At 41.4% G+C, this 26,588-nt stretch overlaps 1 protein-coding gene across 2 annotated transcripts in view; it reads left to right on the top strand.

Moving 5' to 3' along the window:
- The window catches only part of PPP4R4 (protein phosphatase 4 regulatory subunit 4), a gene marked incomplete in the record, with an annotated part of 442,181 nt that overhangs the window by 85,742 nt on the left and 329,851 nt on the right, over positions 1-26,588 (top strand). The window contains 1 exon segment of one of the 2 annotated variants that reach the window (XM_030214959.1): positions 13,723-13,821. Coding sequence (XP_030070819.1) covers positions 13,723-13,821 — 99 coding nt within the window. 2 annotated transcript variants of the gene reach the window in all.

Raw genomic sequence — 26,588 nt, 5'->3', positions numbered from 1 at the left:
GATAGATGGCTGAAAAATAAAAAGAAGGAGAAGGGTGATAGAGGGTGAAATTTGAGTTGACAGAAAAGAAAAAAAGAGAGGAAAGAGCTAAAAAGGAACGATCAGTATGTTCAGGGCACCTGAAGTCATTAGTCACCGAAGGAGCACCTGACGCATATCCAGGAGCCGAAGGCCCAAAAAGTCGGACACACAATCCTCCTTGCGGAAGGAAGGCAACACAATAGCCTGATTCAGATGGAAGGAGGAGACCACCTTCGGAAGAAAGAAAGGCACTGTACTGATAGATACACCATCCTCACAAAAACCCAGAAAGGGACCCCTACAAGAAAGCACCTGAAGCTCAGAAACCCCCATGCCAATGTGAGAGTCACCAAGAAGACTGCCTTAAGGGTAAGATCGTTCACTTTGCAGCACCTTCAGCACAAGATCAAGATTCCATGGAGGGCAGACAGGCTGGAGCGAAGGCTGCAGCCAATTGACCCACCCTTAGGAACTTGGCAAAATCTGGTTGAGCCACAGTGGATGAACTGCCCACCCTGCCCCTATAGCAGGACAAAGTCAACACCTGAACTTTTAAGGAGTTCAAGGCTAGACCCTGCTTGAAGCCATCCTGAAGGAAGGACAAAAGCTGAGTGGTAGAAGACAAAAGGGCAAGGTCGACCACTCCTGATACCAGGCCTCAAACACTTTCCATACTTGGGTATAGGCCATAGACGTCGAATGCTTCATAGGTCTGAATCACATCCTTTGGATAAACTGCAGGTGGTTGATTGACAAGGAAGCATTTGTTGAGGACCACCAACTCTGGGCTGAAAGGTGAACACAGTGGATGCCCCAGCCCGAAAGACTGGCATTTGTTGTGACCAAGGTCTAGCCTGGGGTCACCAAGAACTGCCCCGTCTGCAGATTGGGAGCCTTCAGCCATCAGGACAAGCCATGGAAGGCGGACGTCATACAACTAATGGACTGGAGACCAGCGGGAAAGAAGGGAAAATTGAAGCCTCATATGAGCCTGAACCCATTGCACTACCTCCAGAGTCACTGCCATTGAGCCCAGAACCTGCATATGATCCCAACGAAAGCCTCCTTTTTACTTCTCATACTGTCTCAGGAGCGAGGAAGTTAGCAGCACGCCTGCAGCTGCCAGTGTTAGCACTCCCTAAGCATACTCAGGACAGAAAGGAGGGAGAAAGATGTGTAGCACTCTCAATTATTAATCAAAACACGCCTGCTGAATTAAGTGCTGCTGCATGCGCAGCTCAGAAAGGAGATGTCTTTGGCTGTCAGAACTTGGCATCCCCGCCAGCCATGAAAGCAGGAGGGCCCTGAGCCAAAGGTGAGGAGCCCCCCCCCCCCCCCCCCCCCCCAATGTAGCTATGCCACTGATGTAGGGGAGAATACTTCTGAGGATTTTACAGTTTGTACTGTTTTTGTTGTTAGGACCTCCTGGAACGAAGGAGATATATTGGATGTATACTACTAAGGATTAAATATTTTTAAGGTGAATACTGAGGCACTTTGGTTTAAACCAAGAACTGATCTTACCATTTCCATGGGTTTTCAATTAATTCAGTCAGATGTGTTCATTTTATGTGTATAATTATACACCAGTGGTTCTCAAACTTCGCTAGGACCCCAAATGGGGTCACATTATTAGTAGATGGGCTGCTCCCCATCTCTCTGAATTTCCACTTTGACGCTGCACAGTAAAGACAGCTAACAATAGGGCCTATGGGTTAATGAACTTTTAGGGCCCTGCCCCCTTCTTCCTATGTGGGTTTCCTGTTAGACTGGAAATCCATCCAGAGTACTAGTACTACTACTACTTAACACTTCTAAAGCGCTACTAGGGTTACGCAGCGCTGTACAGTTTAACAGAGAAGGACAGTCCCTGCTCATAGGAGCTTACAATCTAATTGAGTGCACACTGACTTCTGCTCCTATTGCCTTCATGCTTTGTATAAGTGGATGAGGGAGGGGAGGTCTGCTATTTTGTTCTCAGCATTATCTAAAGTTGGGAAGCACTATCATAGATGCATTGTCATATACAGTTAAATTTATTTTATTGGTGTCTCAAGCTGCATTGTGGTTCTTACTTCTTCTTTCATGCCTTGGTGTGCAAGTACCATACTTCTCCTTTGTTTTTGTGTTCATCAACAGTGACACCCTCCACCCTTTTTATTCAAATATAGCTCCCATCAAGTCCTGAACCCCTTCCCAATTCTAATTCAGTGCACATTTTTATTCATTTATTTACTGCTTAGTTTAGGTTGCTAATGGTATGTTGCCTATAAACTACTGTTTAAACTTAAATCATGCAAATAACCCTCTCATTGATCTATTATTGAATTGCCTTGGAGGAAAAAGACTTCAGATGCTTAACCTTTTATTGTTAGTCTTACGATTAACTTTATAGGGTTAATGCTTCCAATATCTCACATGGAACAATTTTGCTCGTGTTGTGGTATCAGGCTAGCTCGTCACTAGTCAAAAAACCTCCAATTTAAGGCTGCTATATTCATATTTATATTCTATTACATTCAGAAAGATTAGCAGCACTTATCTGAGCTGTTAGCAACAGTCTATTCGGAGACGCTGTACAGAAAGCCTCTGTTTCGCACTAAGCTTAGTTAGGAGCGATATCCTCCGCCGTGCTAGATGCTCTGCAAGATATATAAGATTGTAAATAATGCTGGTCAGTAAGGAAGTGGATACAGAGTAGATATTTGATAGCTGGAGCAGCTTACCTAGCCATATTTTGCCCGAGTCCTGTCTGGAGCCCATTTGCTAACATGGCCGCCGCTATTTAAACCTGCGGAACTTTGGCTCCTCCTTCTGTAGGATAGGATTTTTAAATTTCTTAAAGAGATAGTCCTGAGATTACTACCTTAAAGGAAAGCATTCCATTCTATTCTGTTATTAAGACCCACGGGAGTTAATGAGTTTAGTTTATGTATCCAGCGTTGCTCTATTTGATGCAATTTTCTGTCACGATTGCCTCCCCTTATGGATATAGAGACATGGTCTATTTACAAAATTTTTAAAAACAGAGAAAAAAACATCATAATTTTCAAACATTATTGTATGAAAACCACAGCAATGGGGAGATAGGTCCAAAGAAAAGAAATAGAGGCATTCAATGGTATCAACTATGTAAAAGGGGAAGAAATGAATATCCCTTCCGCTATCTAAATCAGCATTCTAGCTCCAGCCTCAACTGAGGACACCACCACTTGGGCAAGCACTTCTGTAAATGTTATAGAACATCTTAAGGGCCCAGATTTTATCATGTTCAAGAGCAAACACCACTAACAAAGTAGGCCTACTACTAACTTCTGTCTTATGAGTCTTTCAACAAGCTTGTGATATTCCTTCTCACCATGTGAATGATGCAGAGCTCTTACAATAGAGGAGACAGATTCTGATGGAACTTTCAAGCATTCTGCTAATATTTCTTTAGCATATCACTCAGAGAAACATATGTGACATTAGGAAAAATCAGAAACTTTTAATTCATTTTCTTGCTATACTTATTAAGGGCTCCAACCTAGAGGTTTGCAAACTGATCATATACCATAAAGCATGTGAGGGCAGGCTTATAGGTCTCAGTATGTATACTTTTGAAAGAAGGGCAGGAGAGAGAAGATATGATAGCAACTTCTAAATACTTCCATTACATAAATTCACAGGAGGCGGGCCTCTTTTAATTGAAAGAAAGCTTTGGAATGAGGGGAATAAGATGAAGATGAAAGAAGATAGACTCAGGATGCCAAACCCCTAACTGATCCTTCCTACCATTGAAAAAGAGAACATATGGTGTTGGTCCCCCCTCCCTGTCTCCTTCTCTCCTTAAAGAACACCCAGGTATCCTCTTTAAATCTCTAAAGCTGGGAGGAGGGGAGAAGGACCTTACATCTCAGCTGACTATTAATTGCTGGTATAGCTGATACCGGTATTCATTTATTCATTGTGCTCGGTGAAGGAGCCCAACCCAATTCAGAAAATAGTTTCTACTTTCTCTACCCCTCCTGACTGCTGTCCTTCCTATTCTGTCTTCTTCCTTGTGTGCTTTCTCTCTTACGTCTACCTCTTTATTCTGTCATCCGTCTCCTTTCTCTTTCCCTTCATTTCCTCAGATATTCCTCCCCAATTGATTTACTTCAGTATTCTGAGACTAAAGTGAATAACATTGAGTTATACAGTACCAGCAGTTTGTATCATTTTCATTTCTCTGGCTAATTTCTCTTAGAAACATGATACAGCATAGTCCATGGTGACCCATTGGTTGGGTACAGTATATAGTGATATGAAAGACCTGTCATGGTGATCTCACAGCCATTCTAGTTTTAGGATGCTCACAATGATATGTGAATGAGTTAAAATTGCATAAACTAGGTCTCAAATGTATATAAATTGGTAATATTCATATTCACTGTGGTTATTGTGAAAGTCTGCCTAGCTGTGAGATCATCTGAAGAAGCTGGGAAATTCTTCAATAGACGTAACAGGGCAATGTTAGTTGTGAATGAAGAAAAAAGAAGATGCATCAGAAAATAATGAACAAACAACCAAACAGCAGCAGCGATCCAAGAAAGGACAAACACTGATGGTTGCTAACTTTTGGAATTGGACCAGAGCTTGTTAATTTTCATTTCAGTATTTATATACCGCTTAGACCTAAGGAGTTTACAGTTTCATTTCACAGATACTAGGTCTGTCCCTACTGGGCTCACAATCTAAATAGTACATTGTTCTGTGCAAGTATTGCAGTACATGCATTGAATCTGTGAATGTATTGTGGAAACCTCTGTGACCCCTGACAAAGGTTTTTTCCGAAACTTGGCCAGGTTGGAGCCTGTTTCCATTTATTTATGCACATTTGTACCCCACTTTTTTCCACATGTATGCAGACTCAAAGTGGCTTACAATGTACTGATAAGGCTATCGCCAGACCAGTTGTTATACAATTACAATTTAAGTTGATATTTGGATAAACTCTTGCAGTGTTTGCCCTTCCTTGGATCACTGCTTTTGTTTGGTTGTCTGTTCTGCTTGTGCAGTAGACTGTCTCCTGTTTGTTTCTGCTTCAGAAAATAATGAGCCACATATAGAGTTACAAGATGGCTCCAGATCATTATACGTAGTAATAATTAGGGGTGCAGTTTGATTCAAATTCTTAATGTCATGATTAAAAATAAAGAAAGCAGGGAAAACTTAAAATAACACTAAATATTGTATTTACCATACAACAAGAACAGTCAAAAAATGCATTCACACAGCAGGCAAGTAGTGGCGGGCAGAGTAGGATTTGTTGGTGGGAGCATGCTCCCCAGTAGCAATAGTGGCCGCTGGGGGAGTAAAAGTTAAGGTAACTTCTTGGGAACCAATTAATTTTATTGATCATGATTAACGTGCAGCCTTAGTAATAATTACGTGTAGTTTATACTTTTTAGATTTATGGGCTTTTGTCCAAGAAACTTAAGTATTTGTTACAGTGAATATTTCATTTATATTTTAAAATAAAAAAAATGTGGAGTTGTCTTAGCAACTACCAAATTGCATGGTGCTAAGCTTTCTGTAAGATTCAGGACAGCTTTTTGGAAGAGAACCCTAACATGTCTTAATCTTCTCAGTACTTCTTGGTTAAACGTGTTACATCAAGAAGAAATAATTTATAATTGCTTAATTTTTTATGTATTCATTGTTTTGTTAATATCTCCTTTTATTAATTATTTATCTTTCCAAAATGAAAGATATAAGGGTAAATACACTGGCTCCCACTAAAAGAACGTATTAAGTTCAAGATCTGCACTCTGGTCCATAAAATCATTTATGGAGAGACCCCAAGCTACACGTCTGACCTCATAGACTTACCACCCAGGAACAGTAAAAGATCAGCAGTCACATTCCTGAATCTCCACTATCCTAGCTGCAAAGGGCTAAAATATAAACTAACATATTCATCCAGCTTCCCCACATTAGCACGCAGCTATGGAATGCACTACCACTTGCCGTGAGAAAAACCTGCGACCTAGCCAACTTTCAGAGATCACTGAAGACCAACCTGTTCAAAAAGGCATACTACAACGATATAGTCTAACTACCAGACAATGAACCTCAAGCCTGAACTAGATAAACCCCAACTCTCTATACTTGACTACCAGTCTACTCTACCATGAATGAACTTTAACACAACGCCACTCTATCTCTAAATCTGAATATGAGGTCTTTATGCTTGAATGTTTAATCTTCTATGCCAATCATGATCTCTAATGTAATACTACTTGTATTTCTCACTCCGGAAATGGCGATCACCATGACGGAACAATGTAAGCCACATTGAGCCTGCAAATAGCTGGGAAAATGTGGGATACAAATGCATTAAATAAATAAATTTTTAGTAAGGTGTCCAACTGGCTTTCAGGGCAGTTACATTTTAGCCCTCGCAATTCTAGCTGATTTTTCAAACACAGGATACTCTCACAGATTGTGTTTGCCACATAACAAGCTGATATTCAAAGCTGATATTCATTCATGCGATGAAGCTACAATATAGTAAATTTAAAACGAATCTGAGAAACGTTTTCTTCACTCAAATGTGTAATTGGGCTCTGGAATTCGTTGCCAGAGAATGTGGTAGGGGCGGTTAGCTTAGCGGAGTTTTAAAAAGGTTTAGACGGCTTCCTAAAGGAAAAGTCCATAGACCATTATTAAATGGACTTGGGGAAAATCCACTATTTCTGGGGTAAGCAGTATAAAATGTTTTGTACATTTTGGGAATCTTGCCAGGTATTTGTGACCTGGATTGGCCACTGTTGGAAACAGGATGCTGGGCTTGATGGACCTTTGGTCTTTCCCAGTATGGCAATACTTATGTACTTATGATGTACAAGTACAGTTTCTTTCCCCCTAATCATATATACATGCATATTTCCCCCCTCTGACCAAGTTGTTTCCAGTAGTGCTTGTTTTTTCAGTACAACTAAAAGTATGTTAATTCTGAAACGATACAGAATATCTGCTCTTATTTACTGCATGGCCTTCACATTACATGTGTTGACAGCATGATTGTTATCTTCATTAAGTACAGCTGCGCTATGGCAATGTCCTGTACACTTGCTGTCAGTGCTGGCCATGCCCTATCTTCGCTCATGTCCTGTTGGTTTACTTCTCACCCCTATCTGCACTAGGCAGCAAGTGTGGGATATCATCCGCATAGAAGTGAAAAGACACCCCAGTGGACTGAATAAGAGTGGCAATGGGGCTCAGAAATAAATTAATGAGAAGGAGGGCAAGAACAGAGCCCTGGGGGACTCCACACTGTAAAGAACAACTAGGTGCAGTGGATGATGGGGTGTTGACTGTGAAGGACCTATTTTCAAGGAAAGAAGAGAACCAGGAAAGAACAGTGCCAGATATCCCTAAGGTGGAGAGACAGTGGATCAGAAGAGAGCGATCAGCCAAATCAAATGCTGCGGAGAGGTCTAAAGAAATAGCAAGAACTATCTTATGGTTGTCCAGCTGAGAATAGACTTCATTTAACACCGCAGCAAAAACTGTCTCAGTACTATTGTGTTACCTGAAACCAGATTGCTTCGAATGAAGGACCAGTGATTTTTCAGAAAACAGGGATAATTGGGAAAATACCATGCGCTCCAGAACTTTAGAGAGGTAACATAGATTTGAGACAGGTTGATAGTTATCAGGTGAGTGGGGGTCAAGAGAAGGTTTTCTGAGTATAGGTTTCACAAGATCATTTTTCCAGACTTTAGGTACACAGCTAGATGAGAGACTCAAATTTATTAAAGATAAGATTTGTGGTAGTAAATTGAGTTCAGGAATCTGTAACCAAAAAGATAGAAATAGATCTAAGGTGCAATATGTTGGTTTTGTTTGAATCATGGCAACTTTAAGGGAATTAAGCGTCTGGGGCTGAAAGGAAAGACCATGAAGGTAAGCCACTTATAGAAGATGAAGACTCAAAAAATGGAGAAAATGAGGGAGGTGGTGGTAGAGAATCGACCAAAGCCTGTACTTTGGGGAAGAAGAAGAGAGAAAGAGAATCTGCATCGGGCATAGTAGAAGATCCTCTATTTACAGCCGGAGAAATAGTTAAATTGCAGATATTGAAAAAACTTTCCTAGTTAGGTTTGGGGCCTTATTTAATTGGTCTACAAAATATTGAGATTGTGACTTATGTAGTTGGTAATTGTAGTCTTTCAATTTTGCTCTGTATGCAAGGAGAGCCTCTGCTGACTTTGATTTTCTCCAATCATGTTCCTTTTTCTGATGCCTCATACCAGGGTTGTTTAAATCTTGAGGTAGAGGAAGAATGTTCCTTTAGGGGTGCTATTTGATCTAGTATCTCTGATAGACAATTTAATGTGTACAAATGCAAGGTGATGCACATTGGAAAGAATAATCCGAATCATAGTTACCTGATGCTAGGGTCCACCTTGGGGGGCAGTGCTCGAAAAAGATCTGCGTGTTGTTGTAGATAATACACTAAAATCTTCTGCTCAGTTTTTAAAAAAGGAAATAGGATGCTAGGAATTATTAGGAAAGGAATAGTGAATAAAGCCAAAACACTATAATGCCTTTGTATTGCTCCATGGTTCGTCCGCACCTTGATTATTATGTTCAGTTCTGGTCACCGTATCTCAAGAAAGATATAGCAGAATTAAAAAAAAGGTTCAAAGAAGGGCGACCAAAATTATACAGGGGATGGAACTCCTCTCATGAGAGGAAAGGCTAAAGAGGTTAGGGTTGTTCAGCTTGGAAAAGAGATGGCTGAGGGGAGATACGATTGAGGTCTACAAAATCCTGAGAGGTGTAGAAATAAATCAAATTTTTACTCGTTCCAAAAGTACAAAGACTAGGGGACACTCGAGGAAGTTACATGGAAATACTTTTAAAACAAATAGGAGGAAATATTTTATCACTCAATGAATAGTTAAGCTCTGGAACATTTTACCGGAGGATGTGGTAATGGTGGTTAGCGTATCTGGGTTTAAAAAAGGTTTGGACAAAGTCCTGGAGGGAAAAGTCCATAGTCTGCTATTGAGACAGACATGGGAAGCAACTGCTTGCCCTGGGATTTGTAGTATGGAGTGTTGCCATGATTTGGGTTTGTGCCAGGTACTTGTGACCTGGCTTGGCCATTGTTTGGAAAACAGGATACTGGGCTAGATGGACCATTGGTCTGATCCAGTATATGGCTACTCTTATGTTCTTATGGTCTTCTCTCAGGTTGGGGTTGTGGATGTGATTTTCGTCGGTTCAGAGTGGGTAGAGTAGCTGGTGTTCAGAAGTCCCAGTTTTTCCAGAGGTTCCAGTCCTTTCGGGGTGCCTGGGGCGGTGGCAGGGATCCAGGACCTTCCTTTCAGTTCCTAGTTTGTACTGCCCAATGAAGGTGTCCGGGCCCAGCCTCTGATTTCTATTGGAGTTCGCTTAGCACAGTCTTATTGGAGGTGGGCCTAGATTACCCCAGATCAGTGGATTCTCGAGGTTATTTATTTATTATTAATGTATTTATTTTATGCATTTGTACCCCACATTTTCCAACCAGAGTTGTCGGTTCAATGTGGCTTACATTTTACATCAGTAAATCATTTACTTCAGTTAGTCAGTTATCATATTACATTTTGCATCAGTTAATCATTTTGTCATATTACGTTGTTGACGTTTCCATGTATCTTTGACCGGTTTCTGTTCGTATTTCATTCTTTGTGTTAATGTTGTGTTGTTATTTGCTACTGGTGCACCTTAAAGTTTTTGCAGCATCTGCCAGATGTTTTCCTGGAGTCTCCTTGTTCTCGTCTCAAGGCGGGGGTGGTCAGGGAAACCCTAGGCCGGCTGCTCAACTTGCATGCTGTCTGCCCAGTTCCTTCCTCGGCGTTTGGAATAGTTCACTATTCCATTTACTTTGTCGTCCCAAAGAAAGAAGGTTCCTTTCGTCCCATTTTGGATCTCAAAGCAGTCAAGCTGCAAGGTCTCCAGTTTTCATATGGAAGCTCTTTGCTCAGTCATGTTAGCAGTTCATTCTGGAGAGTTTTTAATGGCTCTGGAGTCTGGATTTAACGGAGGCCTATCTGCACATTCTGATTCATCCAGTCCACCAGCGTTTTCTTTGCTTTTCAGTTTTAGGCAAGCATTATCAGCTTTGCTCTTTGGCCTTGATATGGTTCCTTGCACTTTCACGAATTTTATGGTAGTAGTGGTGGCTGTCCTAAAAGAAGACGTTTTAGTGCACCCTTACCTGGACAACTGGTTGATCAGAATAGTGTCATATCAGGAGAGTCTTCAAGTCCCTTTTCGAGTGGTCTATTTTCTACAGTCCCTAGGTTGGGTGATAAACCCTTTCAAGAATCGCTTGTTGCCGTTGCAGACTCTTGACTATCTCGGGGTGGCCTTCAACATGCTTTACGGACGAGTGTTTCTTTCACAGTGCAGGATTCTCAGACTTCAAGATCAGGTTCGTACACTCCTACAGAAGGTAGTACCATGTGTGAGAGACAGTCTTCAGGTACTGGGGTCCATGACAGCGTTGATAGATGTGGTTCCTTGGGCCAGAGTGCATATGAAACTTCCTCAGAACTACCTGTTGTCTTGATGGTCTCCGCAGATAGGTTCTGTAATGGTCAGATTGATGCACAGGAGTTTCAGTTGGTAGCTCTGGACAGCGAGCCTGACTGAAGGAATTCCGATGGATCCTCCTCAGTGGATAATAGTGACTGCCAAATATGTCTCAGGGGCTGGGGAGCTGACTGTCTGGAGTACCTTTTTCAAAGTCTTTGGTCCTGGGAGGAAGTGAATGCGAACTACTCGATCAATCTGTTGGAAACCAGATCAATTCAATTGGCCCTAGAAGCCTTTTGGCACCTCCTTGAAGGCAAACCAGTGCGCGTCCTCTCGGACAATGCTGCGACCGTAACTTATGTCAGTCGACGAGGAGTCATCTGTTGGCAAAAGAGACAGCTCTTCTCATGCTTTGGGCAGAACTTCGCTTCTCGGAACTATCAGCATCTCATGTAGCAGGGCCAGAGAACGTTCAGGCGGACTTTCTCAGTCACCACACTCTGGACCCAGGAGAATGGGTGCTCAGTGCAGCAGCATTTCAAGCAGTTCTTAGTTGCTGGGGACATCCGGTCATGGATCTTATGGCAATCAGTCTCAATTTCCAAGTGCTGTGGTTCTTCATTTGCAGGAAGGATCGCAAGGCGGAGGACATTGATGCTGTCATTCAACCTTGGCCATAAGAAGTTCTTCATGTCTTTCCTCCATGGCCTCTTCTCATTCGTCTCATTCAGAGGATCGAGGCACACAGGGGCCTTGTCCTGATAGCTCTGGACTGGCCGCGCAGGCCTTGGTATGCAGATCCTGGTGCTTCCTCTTGTAGACATTCCTCAGAAGCTGCCAGAGTCTCCCAAACTCTTGGTCCAGTGTCCAGTAGTTCATCCAGAGTTAGCTCGATTTTGTATTACGGCTTGGCTCTTGAAAGGGCTCGGTTGAGAAAGAGAGGTTACTTGGTGAATGGGATTGTCACAATGCTTCATTCACGCCGTCAGTCGACTTCTCTAAATTATATTTGAACTTGGTGCATTTTTGAGCCTTGGTGTTCAGATCATGTCATTTCTCCTTTCTGAGCTTCAGTTGCTCAGATCTTGGACTTTTTGCAAGATGGATTTGACAAAGGTTTGGCTTTTGCTTCTCTTTAAGGTGCAAATTGCATTGTTGGCATATTTTCACGGCTGGATCAACAGGAAGTCCTTGAATAGTCATCCAGACATTTGTTGTGGCAGGATTGGACTTATTCGCCCTCCTTCTAGGCCTTCATTTCCTGCTTGGGATCTCAATTTGTTCTCTTGGTCCTTACTAGGCCACCTTTTGAGCCTTTATCGGCTTGTTCCCTTAAAGATTTAACTCTCAAGGCGGTATTTTCAGTAGCCATCGCTTCAGCTAGGCGCATAACGGAGTTGCAGGCACTTTTGTGCTGGTCTCCCTTTCTGGAGTTTTCTAATGAGTGTGTGATTCTACATCCTTTTCATATTCCATTTAAGCCAGTCAGTGGTTTTGCCCATTTTAGATTCCTCTAGATCAGAGGTACAACGACATCTGCGTTAGTTGGACATCAAGAGAGTTCTCGAGCAGTATTTGCAAAAGATAGAAGATTAAGACAGTCAGATCAACTTTTCTGCTCCTTGGTGGTTCCTGCAAGGAATTGGCAGCTTCTAAGGCCACCACCTCTAGGTGGATTAAGGAAACGATTGCTTCCGCTTGTCATCTTTCAAGTAAACCTATTCCAGAAGGAGTGAAAGTGCATTCCTTGAGGGGTCAAGCTGCATTGTGGGCTGAGTGTTTCTTGGTGCCTCCTTTGGAGATCTGTAAAGTGACCATGAGGCATATTTTCAAAGCACTTAGCCTTCCAAACTTCCATAGGTTTCTATGGAACTTTGGAAGCTTAAGTGCTTTGAAAATATGCCTCCATGTGGTCTTTCTTGCATTCTTTTTCCAAACATTACAGAGTTGATGTGCAGTGTCATCAGGAGGTGATTTTTGGTGCGTGTGTGCTTACGGTGGGATTATTAATTTTCCTCCCTTGAATGCACTGCTTGAGTACTTCCCATCAGTCATTTCTGAGCTGGTCCGGGGGATGCTAAGCAAGGAGAAATTTAGATCTTACCTGCTAATTTTCTTTCCTTTAGTCCCTACAGACTGGCCCAGATCCCTCCCTCAACTATGGTATTCTGTTGGTTTAGTTTCATATTCTTTCACTTCCGTGTTTGAACTTTGCCATTTATTTAAAAAACAAACAAAAAACAGGTTGAAATAATTCAGACTGCCTGTGTGTCATGAGTGGCTGTTCAAGTTCGCCAGTTGCACAGATGTTGCTCTTTCTTCTTCTCTCCTGTTTTGTTAAGATAATAGTGAGTCTACCTCTCTCACGAGAGTCAGAATTCTCATTTTTCCACGCGCTGGAAGGTGTGCACAACCCATCAGTCATTTCTGGGCTGGTCTGGAGAGACTAAAGGAAAGCAAATTAGCAGGTAAGATCTAATTTCTCCTTGAGTGCTAACAGCAAGTTGCAGTTGATGCCAATTTCCCGCCCCAGGATATGCTGTTAGTGTGTGAATTAGTATGCACTGTCATGCGAGCACAGTAACTGTTACTGTGCACTAATTCATGTGGTAACTGCTTACCGCATCTTAATAAAAAGGCACCTTAAGATTTAAGAACCTAAATTAGAGATATTTTTCAACTGAAAACTCAGGATCCTGTTTTGCTTCTAAATTTGGGAGCTCAACTTTATGTTTTTCTTTAACATTCAGCCCCTACATAAATGCTGAAAATTCAGTTTTCTTTTCCTTTTTTTTGGTATAATTTTGAAAAGAAGTTTAACTTAATTTTATGTATAAAGTTTAAATTCATCAAGGTACAGACTATTTAGCATGGTATGTTTACCTCACAGAAACAGTTTTAACCAGGGTCCTGCCAAATATATGGCTTTCCACAATATTTGTTATAATCTATATTACATAAATGTATTTTTCTGTCTGTTCATCTTTATAAAATTGATCTGTATGTAAATATTTTGCATCAGATTTTTAAAATAATTATTCAAGAAAAAGATGATTAATGTACATGACCATCATGCAGAATATTGCTACTAAAGTACAATTTTTTATTTACCAATTTTTCAATTTTTCCCCATTTTTTTCTCAGTTCAAAATTTCTGGGAAATGTGCATCTATTTGCCACTCATAGCCAGGTCCTTGGTAAAACTGAAGGAGCAGCAGAGATCTATGATACTAGCCCAGAAAGGTATGGTTTCCTCTCCTTCAATTATTGATAAGGGAACCAATTTTGCTGAAGCCTCTTGCAACTGTTGTACTAGATAATCAAGGCTTCTTGTTTTATCCAAACATCCATTCTTTCGCTCTAACAGTATGGATGCTTAAGCAAGATTAATTTCTTCCTTTGGCTGTTTAAACACTTTCTGAAGTGTTATATCAAGAAGACCTTCAACCACAACCTCATGCTTTCCAGTGAAAGAAGTTTATCATATAGTGCACACATCAGGATATAAATCCCCTCTGCTCCCCCCCCACACCTTCAATAGCTGTCCAAATCTGCCTTGAAGACAAATTCTGTCCTGGTTCATGTTAGTTTAATAGGGGTTTACCATATCTGTGAGAAAAGAAAGACATTTGCTTTATATCCTTTCATTATTATTTTTTTAAGCACTTCACCTCAAGCCTCCTATATCAGCATGGTCCTCGCACATTTGATGAGAATAATCTTTTGAGTTATAGATGCTTGTCACATTTAATAATTAAATTTGGAAAGTGGTATTTCTTGTTGCCATCACTTTTTCTAGAAAAGCCAGCAGTCTTTAAGCACTGGTGACATTCCCACTCTCTATACAAAACTATACCATAACAGAGTGATTTTGTTTGTATATCTTAAGAGTCTTTTAAAGGTAGTCTTTAATTTCCACATTAATCAATGCATTGTGCTACCTACCTTGTTTCCCAGATCTCAAACTGTTGATTTGGCACTGAATTGTAAAAGAACACTGTCGTTCTACATTGATTGAACTAAAGATGTGAGAAGGTCCACCCAGCTGTTTGTCTTTTTTTTTTTAACATAACAACCTAGACTAGCAGTGAGAATGAAAAAAGAACAAGTGCATATTGGATTTCAGACTTTCTCCTTTGGCTGTGCCAAAACAGACCTTCCTTTAGAAGGCTGTGTATATCTCATCTATATATAAAACTGCTACATCGATTCAAGATGGCCGCGCGTTTGAGGTGCTAGCAGGCTACACACGATAGCTCTCTGAAAAAATCTTTTACAAGATGCCGAAAAGACGGGGCCGTCCTGCCTCCAATGCCCCGCAACGGCAAACTCTTACTTCAGAAGACATCCGTCCGTTTCCTCAGACTGCGTCTACTCCAGCTACATTGGTGTTATCGATGTCGGACGGCAGCCCACTGACTTGCCCTGGAGCGAATGGAGGCCAGGAAGCTTCTCTAGGGCTAGAGCTGACGCTCAGTCCCGACATAAGGAAACCACCTCCACAACCTGCGGGTTACAGCACACCAACCAAGGCGTCTCTAAACCTGCTTCCCAAGAGTGGTGCAAGTGAACAGAGATGGGAGGGATTAGATCTGACCGTTAGTGAGCTGAAGGCCTAGATGGGAATACCGATAACACCTATTTCATCTAAGGTGCAGGAAGCCGTAAGTCTGAATCTGGAGAAAACACCGGAGAAAGAGGTACTATCCACACAATTTTCTTTTGATATAAATAAGCCAACTGAAGTAACACTAGACTCTCTTTGGACACTAATGGTTGGTTTAGGGAAATCACTTTCCCCACAGATACAAAAATTGAACCAGGGTATGTTGACTCTTGAACAGAATAGAAAAGTTTTGGACCTTAAAGTTGAAAAGTTAGAGCAAATGAATAAAGAAATGGCTTTGGAAGTTAAAAAACTTCAAACTCAACAAGAGAGTATGATGAAAGATCTGGTTTTTCTGAGAAGAAAAGTGGAAGTTCTTGAGAACACTGTCAGGAGTAATAACCTTCGCTTCTTAAACTTCCCAAAACAACTGACTAAATCTCCTAGAGAGATGTTAAAGAAATACCTAATAGAGATATTTGAGGTGAAAGAAGAGGTTGTTCCTCCCTTCTCTCAGGTTTATTACCTGCCATCATTAGGTAAAGATAATCAGAAACAAGATTTGAATATATCTGATTTACTTGAGTCATCAGACAACGATCCAGTTATTCCAACAACATTGATTGCGACGGTAGGATTGCCACCAAACAAGTTTTGGTTAATGAAAATGTACTTTAAAAATAAGGACAAATTGTTTCTTGGTCAAAAAAATACAGATATTTCCAGATGTTTCTAGGAGATGCAAAGGAGACAAAAACAATTTCTTTTGATGAAACCTGGAGTTTTTCAGCTGGGAGCAATTTTCATTTTTAGGTTTCCATGCAAATGTGTTTTGAAATACCAATCGGTTAAATACATTTTCTTTGACCCAGCTCAGCTAACAGCTTTCTTAGTGTCTAGGCAAAATAAAGAGGTTTGAAAATGTCATCTTTCCGGAGATATAGATAAATATAACACCAAACTAGTGCCTTAAGATATTACTTGAATATAATTCCATTTTCTTACATCTTGAATCATATATTATGGACTTGAGTGAGAATTTATACTTTGTTTTTTGTCTTTTTTAAAATTCCTTAAAATTATAATGGAAAATGTATCACTTTTCAAACAAGTTAATGCTTGATTGTAATTGTAAAATGGATATAAATAAATATTTTTAAAAAATATAAAACTGCTACATGGAATTCAGCACATATATTTATTTACTGCCTAGATACTGACTGTCACCACGGGAGTAAATTTGGCTATTCAATATTGAGAAATATTTTTAAAAAGTAACAAACATTTTTGTTCAACTTTTTCCTACCAAAAACCCAGTGTTGTGGGTTGTTTTAAAGGTAGCATAAATAAGAGAGTTCAAGAAAACCCCTTAGCTTGGGAGTCTCCACATATCTAGCTGATTGAGCCTGCCTGTCCATGGAGAAAGCAAAGTTGCTTATTTATAACTTATATTCTTAATGAACAGTAAGGTAAATCAGTCATACATACCCCCACCTCCCCTTTGACTTTAAAAATGTTTTTCAGAATATTTCTGATACATGACTGTGGGGATCAACTGGATGTGACTGTGTGGTGTTTGTTTTCCTTTTGAGTACATGCCACGTTTTATGTAAACTGTGCTGAGACAAAATTCTGTTCGTATCAGACATCAGATATTGAATGACCCCTGACGCAGGCACTGTGCACCGAAACACGGCCTGTGTCAGGTCAATGATGCACAAGATTGATCCATGCTATGGAATTAAAGGATTTGTCTTGGTTTTGAAGGCTCCTTCTGTTCCTTGGACTTTGTTTTGTGCTTTGAACCCTCTCTGTGCTGTTGAGTGGTCATCTACACATGAGCAGAAAAGCCTTCCAGTTCTTCTAACTCTATCCTGCCCTCAGCACTATCAGATGACATCAGCCCGAAATGGACTGATCTATCATGCTTTCCAGAGAGAGCACTAGCTACATGTAAGCAACTTTACGTCTCCTTTAGACTAAGAGAGTATATAACAGAGCAGAGATGGATATGAGCTGCTTGAATTGATCTACTAATTCAGTGGTAGATTTGTTAGTTGAGAGATCTAAGATTGCAGATTCATATTCTAAGATTTCCAGTTGGAAATCTAGGACAAGGAAATGCAGATTGCATAGCAAGTGTGGAATCTTCACAAGGAAACATGATAAAAAATATTCACAGAGGAAGAATTCTATAAATAAAAAGTGGAAAAATTAATATTGTGATAGGTTGTCCATCCACCAAGCTTTTTCAGTGCTGCCTACACATCTTGAGTTGTTTCTTGTCTTTCGGGGGAGGGGGGGAAGTAATGCCCCTCACCCAATGCAATACTGGAGAAATAGAAGCAGAAATGCATTTCTGGGCGAAATACAGAAACCTAACAGATATATATTTCCCAAAACCAGTAAAGAAAGTCAGAAAGATTTCTAAAAACTCTGTGTAATCCTAAGGGAGGGGAGAAACAGCAGCAATAGTAGCAAAATACTCTCCTGCTAACAGGCAAGGAATGTGACCTGACCGGGAACAATGTAGATGAGGGCCAGTAATTGTTCTTGTTGTTGTCCTCTCTGTACCCAAGTTTATTGCACTGTTGTTACTATTACTTTGAAAATGATCTCCTTATGCTTGTTTTCTCTCTGTATCTACTAATAAATGGTTTTTTTTAAAGCTCTTTGGCAACACGTTGAATATTGTAGTGCTGATAAAGTTATCTGGATCTGAATCTGTGCAAAATGGTAGAAAACTGGAGAGGAAGACAAGTAGGCAAACTAGTTTAGCCAAATTATTTGTTTATTTACTATGTTACTATATGGGAAGGCAATCATTCTGCATCGGAGCATAGTTATAGTACTAGAATACATTATTACCCTCCAACCCAAAAATGCATTGGAGGGTAATACTGGGGGTTTTCAGGAGTCCCTTGTTAAATTCTTTTATGGAAATTTTTTTCTCACTGATTGGTTACAGAGCTAGTAATGTTAAAAAACACATAATTAGAAAGATATTAAATGAGTTCTGCGATATTCCCTGGCGTGGGCACTATTTGCAGTGCAAGACCTCTCTGTTCATATGTGCATTGGTAAATCCAGGTGTTAGTGGCCTCTAGCACCCACATTTACTTTTGATCATCAGGGCCTCAGTTGGAGAACTAGGTTGAGCAGAGGTGTACCTCAATTGAGGTTTTAAGCTCCAAAAGAGAACAAAAAATAGAGGGCATATAAGAAATTTATGGGAGTGGAGGAGTGGCCTAGTGGTTAGGGTGGTGGACTTTGGTCCTGGGGAACTGAGGAACTGAGTTCGATTCCCACTTCAGGCACAGGCAGCTCCTTGTGACTCTGGGCAAGTCACTTAACCCTCCATTTCCCCATGTAAGCCACATTGAGCCTGCCATGAGTGGGAAAGCGCGGGGTACAAATGTAACAAAAAAAAACATGGGCTACTGTTAACCCTAGTTATTAGTAACTTGCAAGCTCATTTTCGAAAGAGAAGGACATCTATCTTTCGACCTAAAACGGAAGATGGACATCCTTCTCCCAGAGACGTCCAAATCGGTATAATTGCAAGGACATCCAAATTTCAAGGGGGCGTGCCGGAGGTGTAGCGAAGGCGGGATTTGGGCGTGCCTAACACTTGGACGTCTTTGACCCATAATCAAAAAAAGCAAGGCCGTCTCTGACGAACACATGGACGTTTTCACCCGGACGTGTTTTTTTTACGAATAAGGCACAAAAAGGTGCCCGAAGTGACCAGATGACCACCAGAGAGAATCGGGGATGACCTCCCGTTACTTCCCCAGTGGTCACTAACCCCCTCCCACCCTCAAAAACATTTTTAAAAATATATCGTGCCAGCCTGTATGCCAGCCTCAGATGTCATACTCAGGTCCGTGACAGCGCATGCAGGTCCCGGGAGCACTTCAGACAGGCGGACCCAGGCCCATACCCCCCTACCTGTTACATTTGTGGAGGAAACAGCAAGCTCTCCAAAACCCACTGTACCCATATATAGGTGCCCCCCTTCACCTGTAAGGGCTATGGTAGTGGTGTACAGTTGTGGGTAGTGGGTTTTGGGGGGGCTTAGCACACAAGGTAAGGGAGCTATGTTCCTGGGAGCATTTTATGAAGTCCACTGCAGTGCCCCCTAGGTGCCTGGTTGGTTCAGGGGACCAGTGCACTACAAATGCTGGCTCCTTCCACAACCAAATGGCTTGCATTTGGACGTTTTTGACATGGATGTCTTTGGTTTCAAAAATCGTCAAAAGTCAAAGACGTTCATGTCTAGGGACGTCCATCTTTTTTCAAAAATACGGGTTTCCCCGCCCCTGGATTTGGACGTTTGCAAAGACGTCCAAATCGCAACTTGGACGTTTCTTTCGAAAATGCCCCTCTAGGTCTCATTGCATAAAATGGGACCTGTGCTAAAATAGCATAAGTTAGTGGTAAAATATCATATCTTAATGGTAACCCATGTTGATAACTATGCCCCTTAATTTGATCGGGAGCAGGATTTTACTCAGAGCAATCCACGTTCTTCTCCTCCCTCCCCCCCACCCACACACACACTTTTCCCTTCCCTTATTCACCATTGTTTTCTTTCTTCCCCTGAAAAGGGTATAAATGGGAATTTGATTCTTCACCTCAAGATATCAGAAAAACTCTACAGAATTTGCGTCAGGCTACACTAGTGGTTAGCAGAAACAGCACCTGTCCTGAGGAAGCTTAGGCTTGAGGTGAATGTTCAGGCTGACTGCAGCTTCTTCCAGAGTGTTATGCCAAAGCACCGATCTTTCCTGCCAGCTTGGCCCACATGCCTGAGGTAATTTTTGGGACATGCTTCAGGACACAGGCCTAGGCAGAATGGGAGAAGTCAGAGGAGTCTATTCCCTCCCCTGCTGGTTTCTCTTTGTTCAGCAGAAGTTCTAACATTTAAATCTAAAACCAATACAAAATCCTTGAGCAAACCTGTATTTTTTGGTATGCGGCAAGTGAGATCCTTCTACCAGCGTCACGAGTAGTGAGGGGCATCTTTTCAAATGACTCAACCGGGGGAGCTCAGATTGCAACTGCCTCCCTTTGCTAGCAAGAGCAGTGCCTGAATGGCATTTAGGGTACAGCCATGGCTCACAAGATGCCTGTGGAGATCCTCTGGGCACATTTCTGAAGGAGCCCCCAGAAGACTACACTTAGTGCAGTCAATGGGCCTTTTGGTCCTGGTCACCTCTATTTGAGTGCTAAGCATGAAACAAGCCAGGTCCCAACTTACCAGATACATTTCAGGGAAAGAAACAAACCCAAAAAGTGTCATTTAGTTGTGCTTTGCAAATCCATGGGTAGAAGAAGGGGAAGAGTAGCCACAGGGCCGTGCCTAGGGTCTCTGGTGCCCCCCTGCAGACTATCAGTTGGCGCTCCCCCCCCTCCCCCCTCCGTCTAGCAGAGCAGGAACAGAAGGGAGCAGGCAAGTAAGCCGGACCTCAGGAAAAAATAGCATTGTATGTATCCCTCATTGATAAGTCTCTGAATTGCTAAAGTTTAGCAATTTCATTAAAGCAAAATGTATTTTCATAACACTTCAAAGATTTCCAACTCAAAATAGGAATCCTAATTCAAAATGTGAGCAAAGTCCTCTTAGTTTCCAAAGATTCTTTTTCTAATCTCCTTTGCACCAAAGGATATAATTCAGATCAAACATTTATCTCTGATCAACTATCTCAGATCAAATATTTATTTCAGATCAAATATTAAGGTTTCCTTGCTTACAGTCACTTAAATCTACCTAGCCTTTATATAGCTTATAGGATTTAAACACTCTTAAACTGAAATTCACCCTTTTCTATTCTTCATAAACTTCAAGTAATCCTGAAATGTTCAGATCCTTTTCTCACTAGAGAAACCTCAAACTTCAATCTCCACCAACCTCTTTTCATTCATATTTTCTCATTTACCACATAATTAGGCACTCTTTTTTATAATTTCAGTCAACACACACAGGAACTCACAGCTGCATGTCTCTCTTGGCCAAACCGACGGTCAGTTGCTGTCTCACTCTGTTCCCTTCCTGGCAGATTTCTAACAGAAGCTGATCATCCAATCAGAGAGCTCTATTTGAGTGCAGATTAACATACAGACACTCATGGGAATTTTTAGTGAAAAACACTAGATAAACCCTCCGTTTTTGGATCAAACTTACACTTTTGATCAGAGCCATCACCTAACATTAAGGCTGTAAATATTTCCATCATTTTTTATTCATAAATATCTCAGGAGTTTTTAAGTTCAAGATCTAACTTTTTCATGTGTTTGAGGCCACCTGAAAATGAGAACCTCCCCAAAACGGACTAATTTGCATATGATTTAAACAAATCTGAGCATTTGACAACCAAGTACAGACTCCCAGCACCTGAATTCTGCAATTAGATTTAATGCAAATACTTTTAAAACTTATTTTTAGCACTTTTAAAATTTCAGGTTCTCTTTAATTTGAATGCTGATCAAGCTCTGAAGCTCACCCTGAGTTAGGAATTATCCCCAAACCAAAGCATATATAGCAATCTGGTTGCATTTTCTCAAATAACTTGAAGAGCCAGCCTGCCTGCCTCAGTGAATACTGCTGCCGGTTTGCTAGAGAATCGCAACTTCAGGTAATAGATTTTGCAAGTGAGCGGAAGGCAGGGACTGCAGGCCTGCCTTGCTTACCCCGCTTACCCCGCTTACCGCTTTCTGAAGTAACTCTGAATCTGTACCAATGCAGACTGGCTCTGCCTGCCTTTGTTGCTAATTCTTAAAGAAAAGTCCCGGCAATGGAAAGGGGTCTCTTATAGTTTAGTAGTCTGATGGGAATATCTGGGAGCAAGAATTTCATTCTCCTCGGATTTTGGGAGGACTCTCTGAAATCCTTTGTATTTTACCGTAGCTCTCTGAGGCAGCTCAGTGAATTACAGTGCTTCCTTTCCACTTCCAACTCTAGACTACTCAGTGGCATAGCAAATAGAGGTTCTGAGCTCTACTAGTTGAATTCTTGGTCAAGATTTGCAGTGTTGGATCTCTACCAGAGAAACATGTGCACCCAATGTCTATAAAGACTGTCCCTTCACTAGTTTCATTTTTATGGAGAGTAGAGTTTCCTTTGGTTAATTCCTGCACACAGGAACATGGAGATTTTTTTTTTTTATCTCTGGGCCCTACCTAAGTGAAGATCTGAGAGCCTGCGAGACCTTCCTTTTTTTATCAAGCCATTCAGGCTCTGATTTTGGTTAGTCAACTTAGTCTGTGTAAGACATTTCAATATCCTCAGATTTCCCAGTAGAAGAGATTCTGCTGCAAGAAATCTGTCTATTTTTCTATTATGGCTTGGCTCTTCAGCGGTCAAGCACTGTCGTTTTCAAAGGGCATGTCCTTGTCATACTTTTTTAGTCTCAGAACCACCTTGCCTCTTTAGCATACTTTAGAATTTGGCAAATCTTGGCAAGTGGTATACAGAAGAGGTATTTCTCCCTCTGTTGAATCTTTCACTCACATTACTACTACTACTTATCATTTCTAAAGCGCTAGTAGACGTATGCAGCGCTGTACACTTGAACATGAAGAGACAGTCCCTGCTCGACAGAGCTTACGGTCTAATTAGGACAGACAAACTGGACAAACAAGAGATAAGGGAATATTAAAGTGGGGATGATAAAATAAGGGTTCTGTATAAGTGAATAAGGGTTAGGAGTTAAAAGCAGCATCCTTCTTTTCTTCAGGTTGGAATCCAAGTAGAAATATCTCAGGAGTTTTTAAGTTCAAGATCTAACTTTTTCATGTGTTTGAGGCCACCTGAAAAGTTCTCTTGAGCATTTCATCCACATGTAGTGTGCCTTCTTTAAGGTGATACATTTATGGGGGGCTCATTTCCAAAACAGAAAAACATCCAAAAAGCGGCAGACTCTTTTTTTTTTTGCCAAAATGTCCACATTGCCATTTTTGAAACCGAGTTTTAAGACAGTTTTCTATTCAGTTCATCTAAATGTCAAGAGGGGTATGTATGTTGGAGGTGTGTTTTGGGTGGAACGAGGGTGGGCTTATGATTTAGTGGTTTTTCTGTGATAATGGAATATCGTAAGAACATCCAGGGCAATGCCAAAATGTCTATTTTTGAAACCCATTTTTAAGACTGTTTTCTATTCAGTTCATCTAAATGTCAAGAGGGGCGTGTTGGAGGTTTGTTTTGGGTGGAACTAGGGTGGGCTTATGATTTAGTCGTTTTTCTGTGATAATGGAATATCGTAAGAACATCCAGGGCAATGCCAAAATGTCTATTTTGAAACCCATTTTTAAGACTGTTTTCTATTCAGTTCATCTAAATGTCAAGAGGGGCGTGTTGGAGGTTTGTTTTGGGTGGAACTAGGGTGGACTTATGATTTAGTCGTTTTTCTGTGATAATGGAATATCGTAAGAACATCCAGGGCAATGCCAAAATGTCTATTTTTGAAACCCATTTTTAAGACTGTTTTCTATTCAGTTCATCTAAATGTCAAGAGGGGCGTGTTGGAGGTTTGTTTTGGGTGGAACTAGGGTGGGCTTATGATTTAGTCGTTTTTCTGTGATAATGGAATATCGTAAGAACATCCAGGGCAATGCCAAAATGTCTATTTTTGAAACCCATTTTTAAGACTGTTTTCTATTCAGTTCATCTAAATGTCAAGGGGGTGTGTTGGAGGCGTGTTTTGGGTGGAACGGGGGTGGGCTTATGATTTAGACGTTTTTCTAAGATAATGGAACATCGTAAGAATGTCCAGGGCAAAAAATATGACATTTTAGTTTGGACCTGTTTCAGTAACAAGTGTCAGAACTGAACTGATCAGGTGACCACTGGAGGGACAAACACATGACCCCCCCCCCCTTATCCCCCAGTGGTTACTGACCCCTACTCCCATAAGAGAAAGTGACAGTACATACCAGGCTCTGTGATAGCTGCACATGAGATGGCCATCCCTGTTAAAGCAGCAAGCAGGTCCCTGGAGTACCTAGTGGTTGGTGCAGTGGACTGTAGAGAAGGGGAGCCAGGCCCATACCCCACTCTAATTGGTACACTTGTGGTGGAAAGTATGAGCCCTCCAAAACCCACAAAGTACCTACTGTACCTAAATATATATGACACCTGTAGGCTTAAGGGCTACTGTAGTTGTGTACAGTTGGGTACAGTACATTTTTTGCTATTCCTGGAGGACTCACCGTTCAATATAATGGGGTTATATAAGGCTGCCCCACTTCTCTGCTGGGATGTCTGTATGGCCAGTCTACCAAGAATCCTGGCCTTTGTTGCTAATTCTTAGCGAAAGGTCCTGGCAAAAAGGGGTCTCTCATAGTTTAGTAGTCTGATGGGAGTATCTGGGAGCAAGGATTTCATTCTCCTCGCAGTTTGAGAGGACTTTCTTGTCCTTTTTGCTTTCTGAGGGGCCCTTTTACTAAGGCACGCAGGTGCCTATGTGCATCAAATTGGAACTACCGCCTGGCGTGCCCTGGGTGATAATTCCATTTTTGACACGTGGCCAAAACACATGGTAGAGAATATTTTCTACCACATGGCGCTTACCCGACAGTAATCGGCAGTTTATGCGCACTGACGCTTACCACCCGGTTAGCGCGTGAGACCTTACTGCTAAGTCAGTGGGTGGCGATAAGGTCTCAGGCCGAAAATGAACGCACGCTGGTTTTAATTTTGCCGCATGTTCATTTTCGGCCACAATAAGAAAGGCCTTTTTCAAAGGCGAATTGATGAATGGACCTGTGCGTGTCCAAAATATACATCTACACCAGCGCAGACCACTTTTTGGTGTGCCTTACTTAGTAAAAGGGCCCCTGAGGCAGCTCAGTGGGTTATAGTGTCTTATTTTTGTGCATTTTTTAAAATGGTACCAAAAGTTAGACTCTTTGAGCACAAAAACATCTAGAAAACTGTGATAGTTTGTATCCAGCATATTCTGTTTGGTGCTATGTGATCAGTGAGTTGACAACACATATACAAGTAGGACTCTTCGTTAAGCATTCATTACTTGGTGTATTTATTGACCCCTGATGCAGATGCTTTTTAGCGTCGAAACACGGCCTGTGTCGGGTCGCTATCTCTGATATAATAAAGACTGTTGGACTCGCGTCTCCAGTGGTGAATCGTCTATTAGTCTCTACTTTTGCCTTCTGTGATTCGTCATCGTAGAGAACTTTTCCTGTTCTATATTTTCAATTTAAAACCCGACACTCAACTTCTCTTGCTGTGTTTTCTTTCAATGCAAACACCTCCCCAAATATATGACATTTAAAAAAATAATTTCTATAAAATTGTCAACTAAAAAAATAAGTCTATTAAATGTACAGTACTGTAAATATCTTCACTGAGCTTTAGATCAAATTACTAAACTTTGTAGAAACTAAAAAAAAAAAAAAAGATATTCACTAGTGTGTTCCTAGATTTTCTTTGAAGAGCATTTTTCGAAGAAAATCTGCTAAAACAAATGTTAGGAGAGAAAGCCAGAGTCTCTAAGTAATAAAATGTTTCAAACCTTAGGAGATCACGTCCTTTTGAAATTAATTATATATGCCATGAATTACATAGTAGATGACGGCAGAAAAAGACCTGCACTGTCCATCCAGTCTGCCCAAGAAGATAAATTCATATGTGCTACTTTTTATTTGTACTGTCCTCTTCAGGGCACAGACCGTATAAGTCTGCCCAGCACTAGTCCCGCCTCCCACCACCGGCTCTGGCACATACCGTATAAGTCTGCCCACCACTATCCCTGCCTCCCAACCACCAACCCCGCCTCCCACCACCAGCTCTGGCAGAGACTGTATAAGTCTGCCCAGCACTATCCTCGCCTCCCAACTACCAGTCCCGCCTCCCACCACTAGCTCTGGCACAGACCGTATAAGTCTGCCCAGCACTATCCCTGCCTCCCACCACCGGCTCTGGCACAGACCATATAAGTCTGCCCAGCACTATCCCCACCTCCCAACCACCAGCCCCACCTCCCACCACAGGTTCTGGCACAGACCGTATAAGTCTGCCCAGCACTATCCCCGCCGCCCAACCACCAGCCCCGGCACATACCATATAAGTCTGCCCAGCACTAGTCCCGCCTCCCAACCACCAGCCCCGGCACAGACCGTATAAGTCTGCCTCAGGTACCAGGGAATGATGGTTTTAGAAGTTAGCCTTACCTGAAACCTGCAAAAAGAAAAATCAATCTGCCCAACCTTGGAAATTGGTTGTTTCAGGATAGGTTTATATACAATATGACATTTATAGTGATAACCTATAATAAGACAGTCTATTTTGTACCAGAAATATTGATCTATTTGGACTAGACATTCAGTAATTTGATTGGATTTTGAATGTAGATTACTCATATGCCTGTGTTGTTTAGGTAAA

The sequence above is a fragment of the Microcaecilia unicolor genome, chromosome 9, assembly GCF_901765095.1.
Source record: "Microcaecilia unicolor chromosome 9, aMicUni1.1, whole genome shotgun sequence".
Taxonomy (NCBI): domain Eukaryota; kingdom Metazoa; phylum Chordata; class Amphibia; order Gymnophiona; family Siphonopidae; genus Microcaecilia; species Microcaecilia unicolor.
Note: the sequence above shows the minus strand (reverse complement) of the source record. Positions and strands in the feature narration are given on the sequence as shown.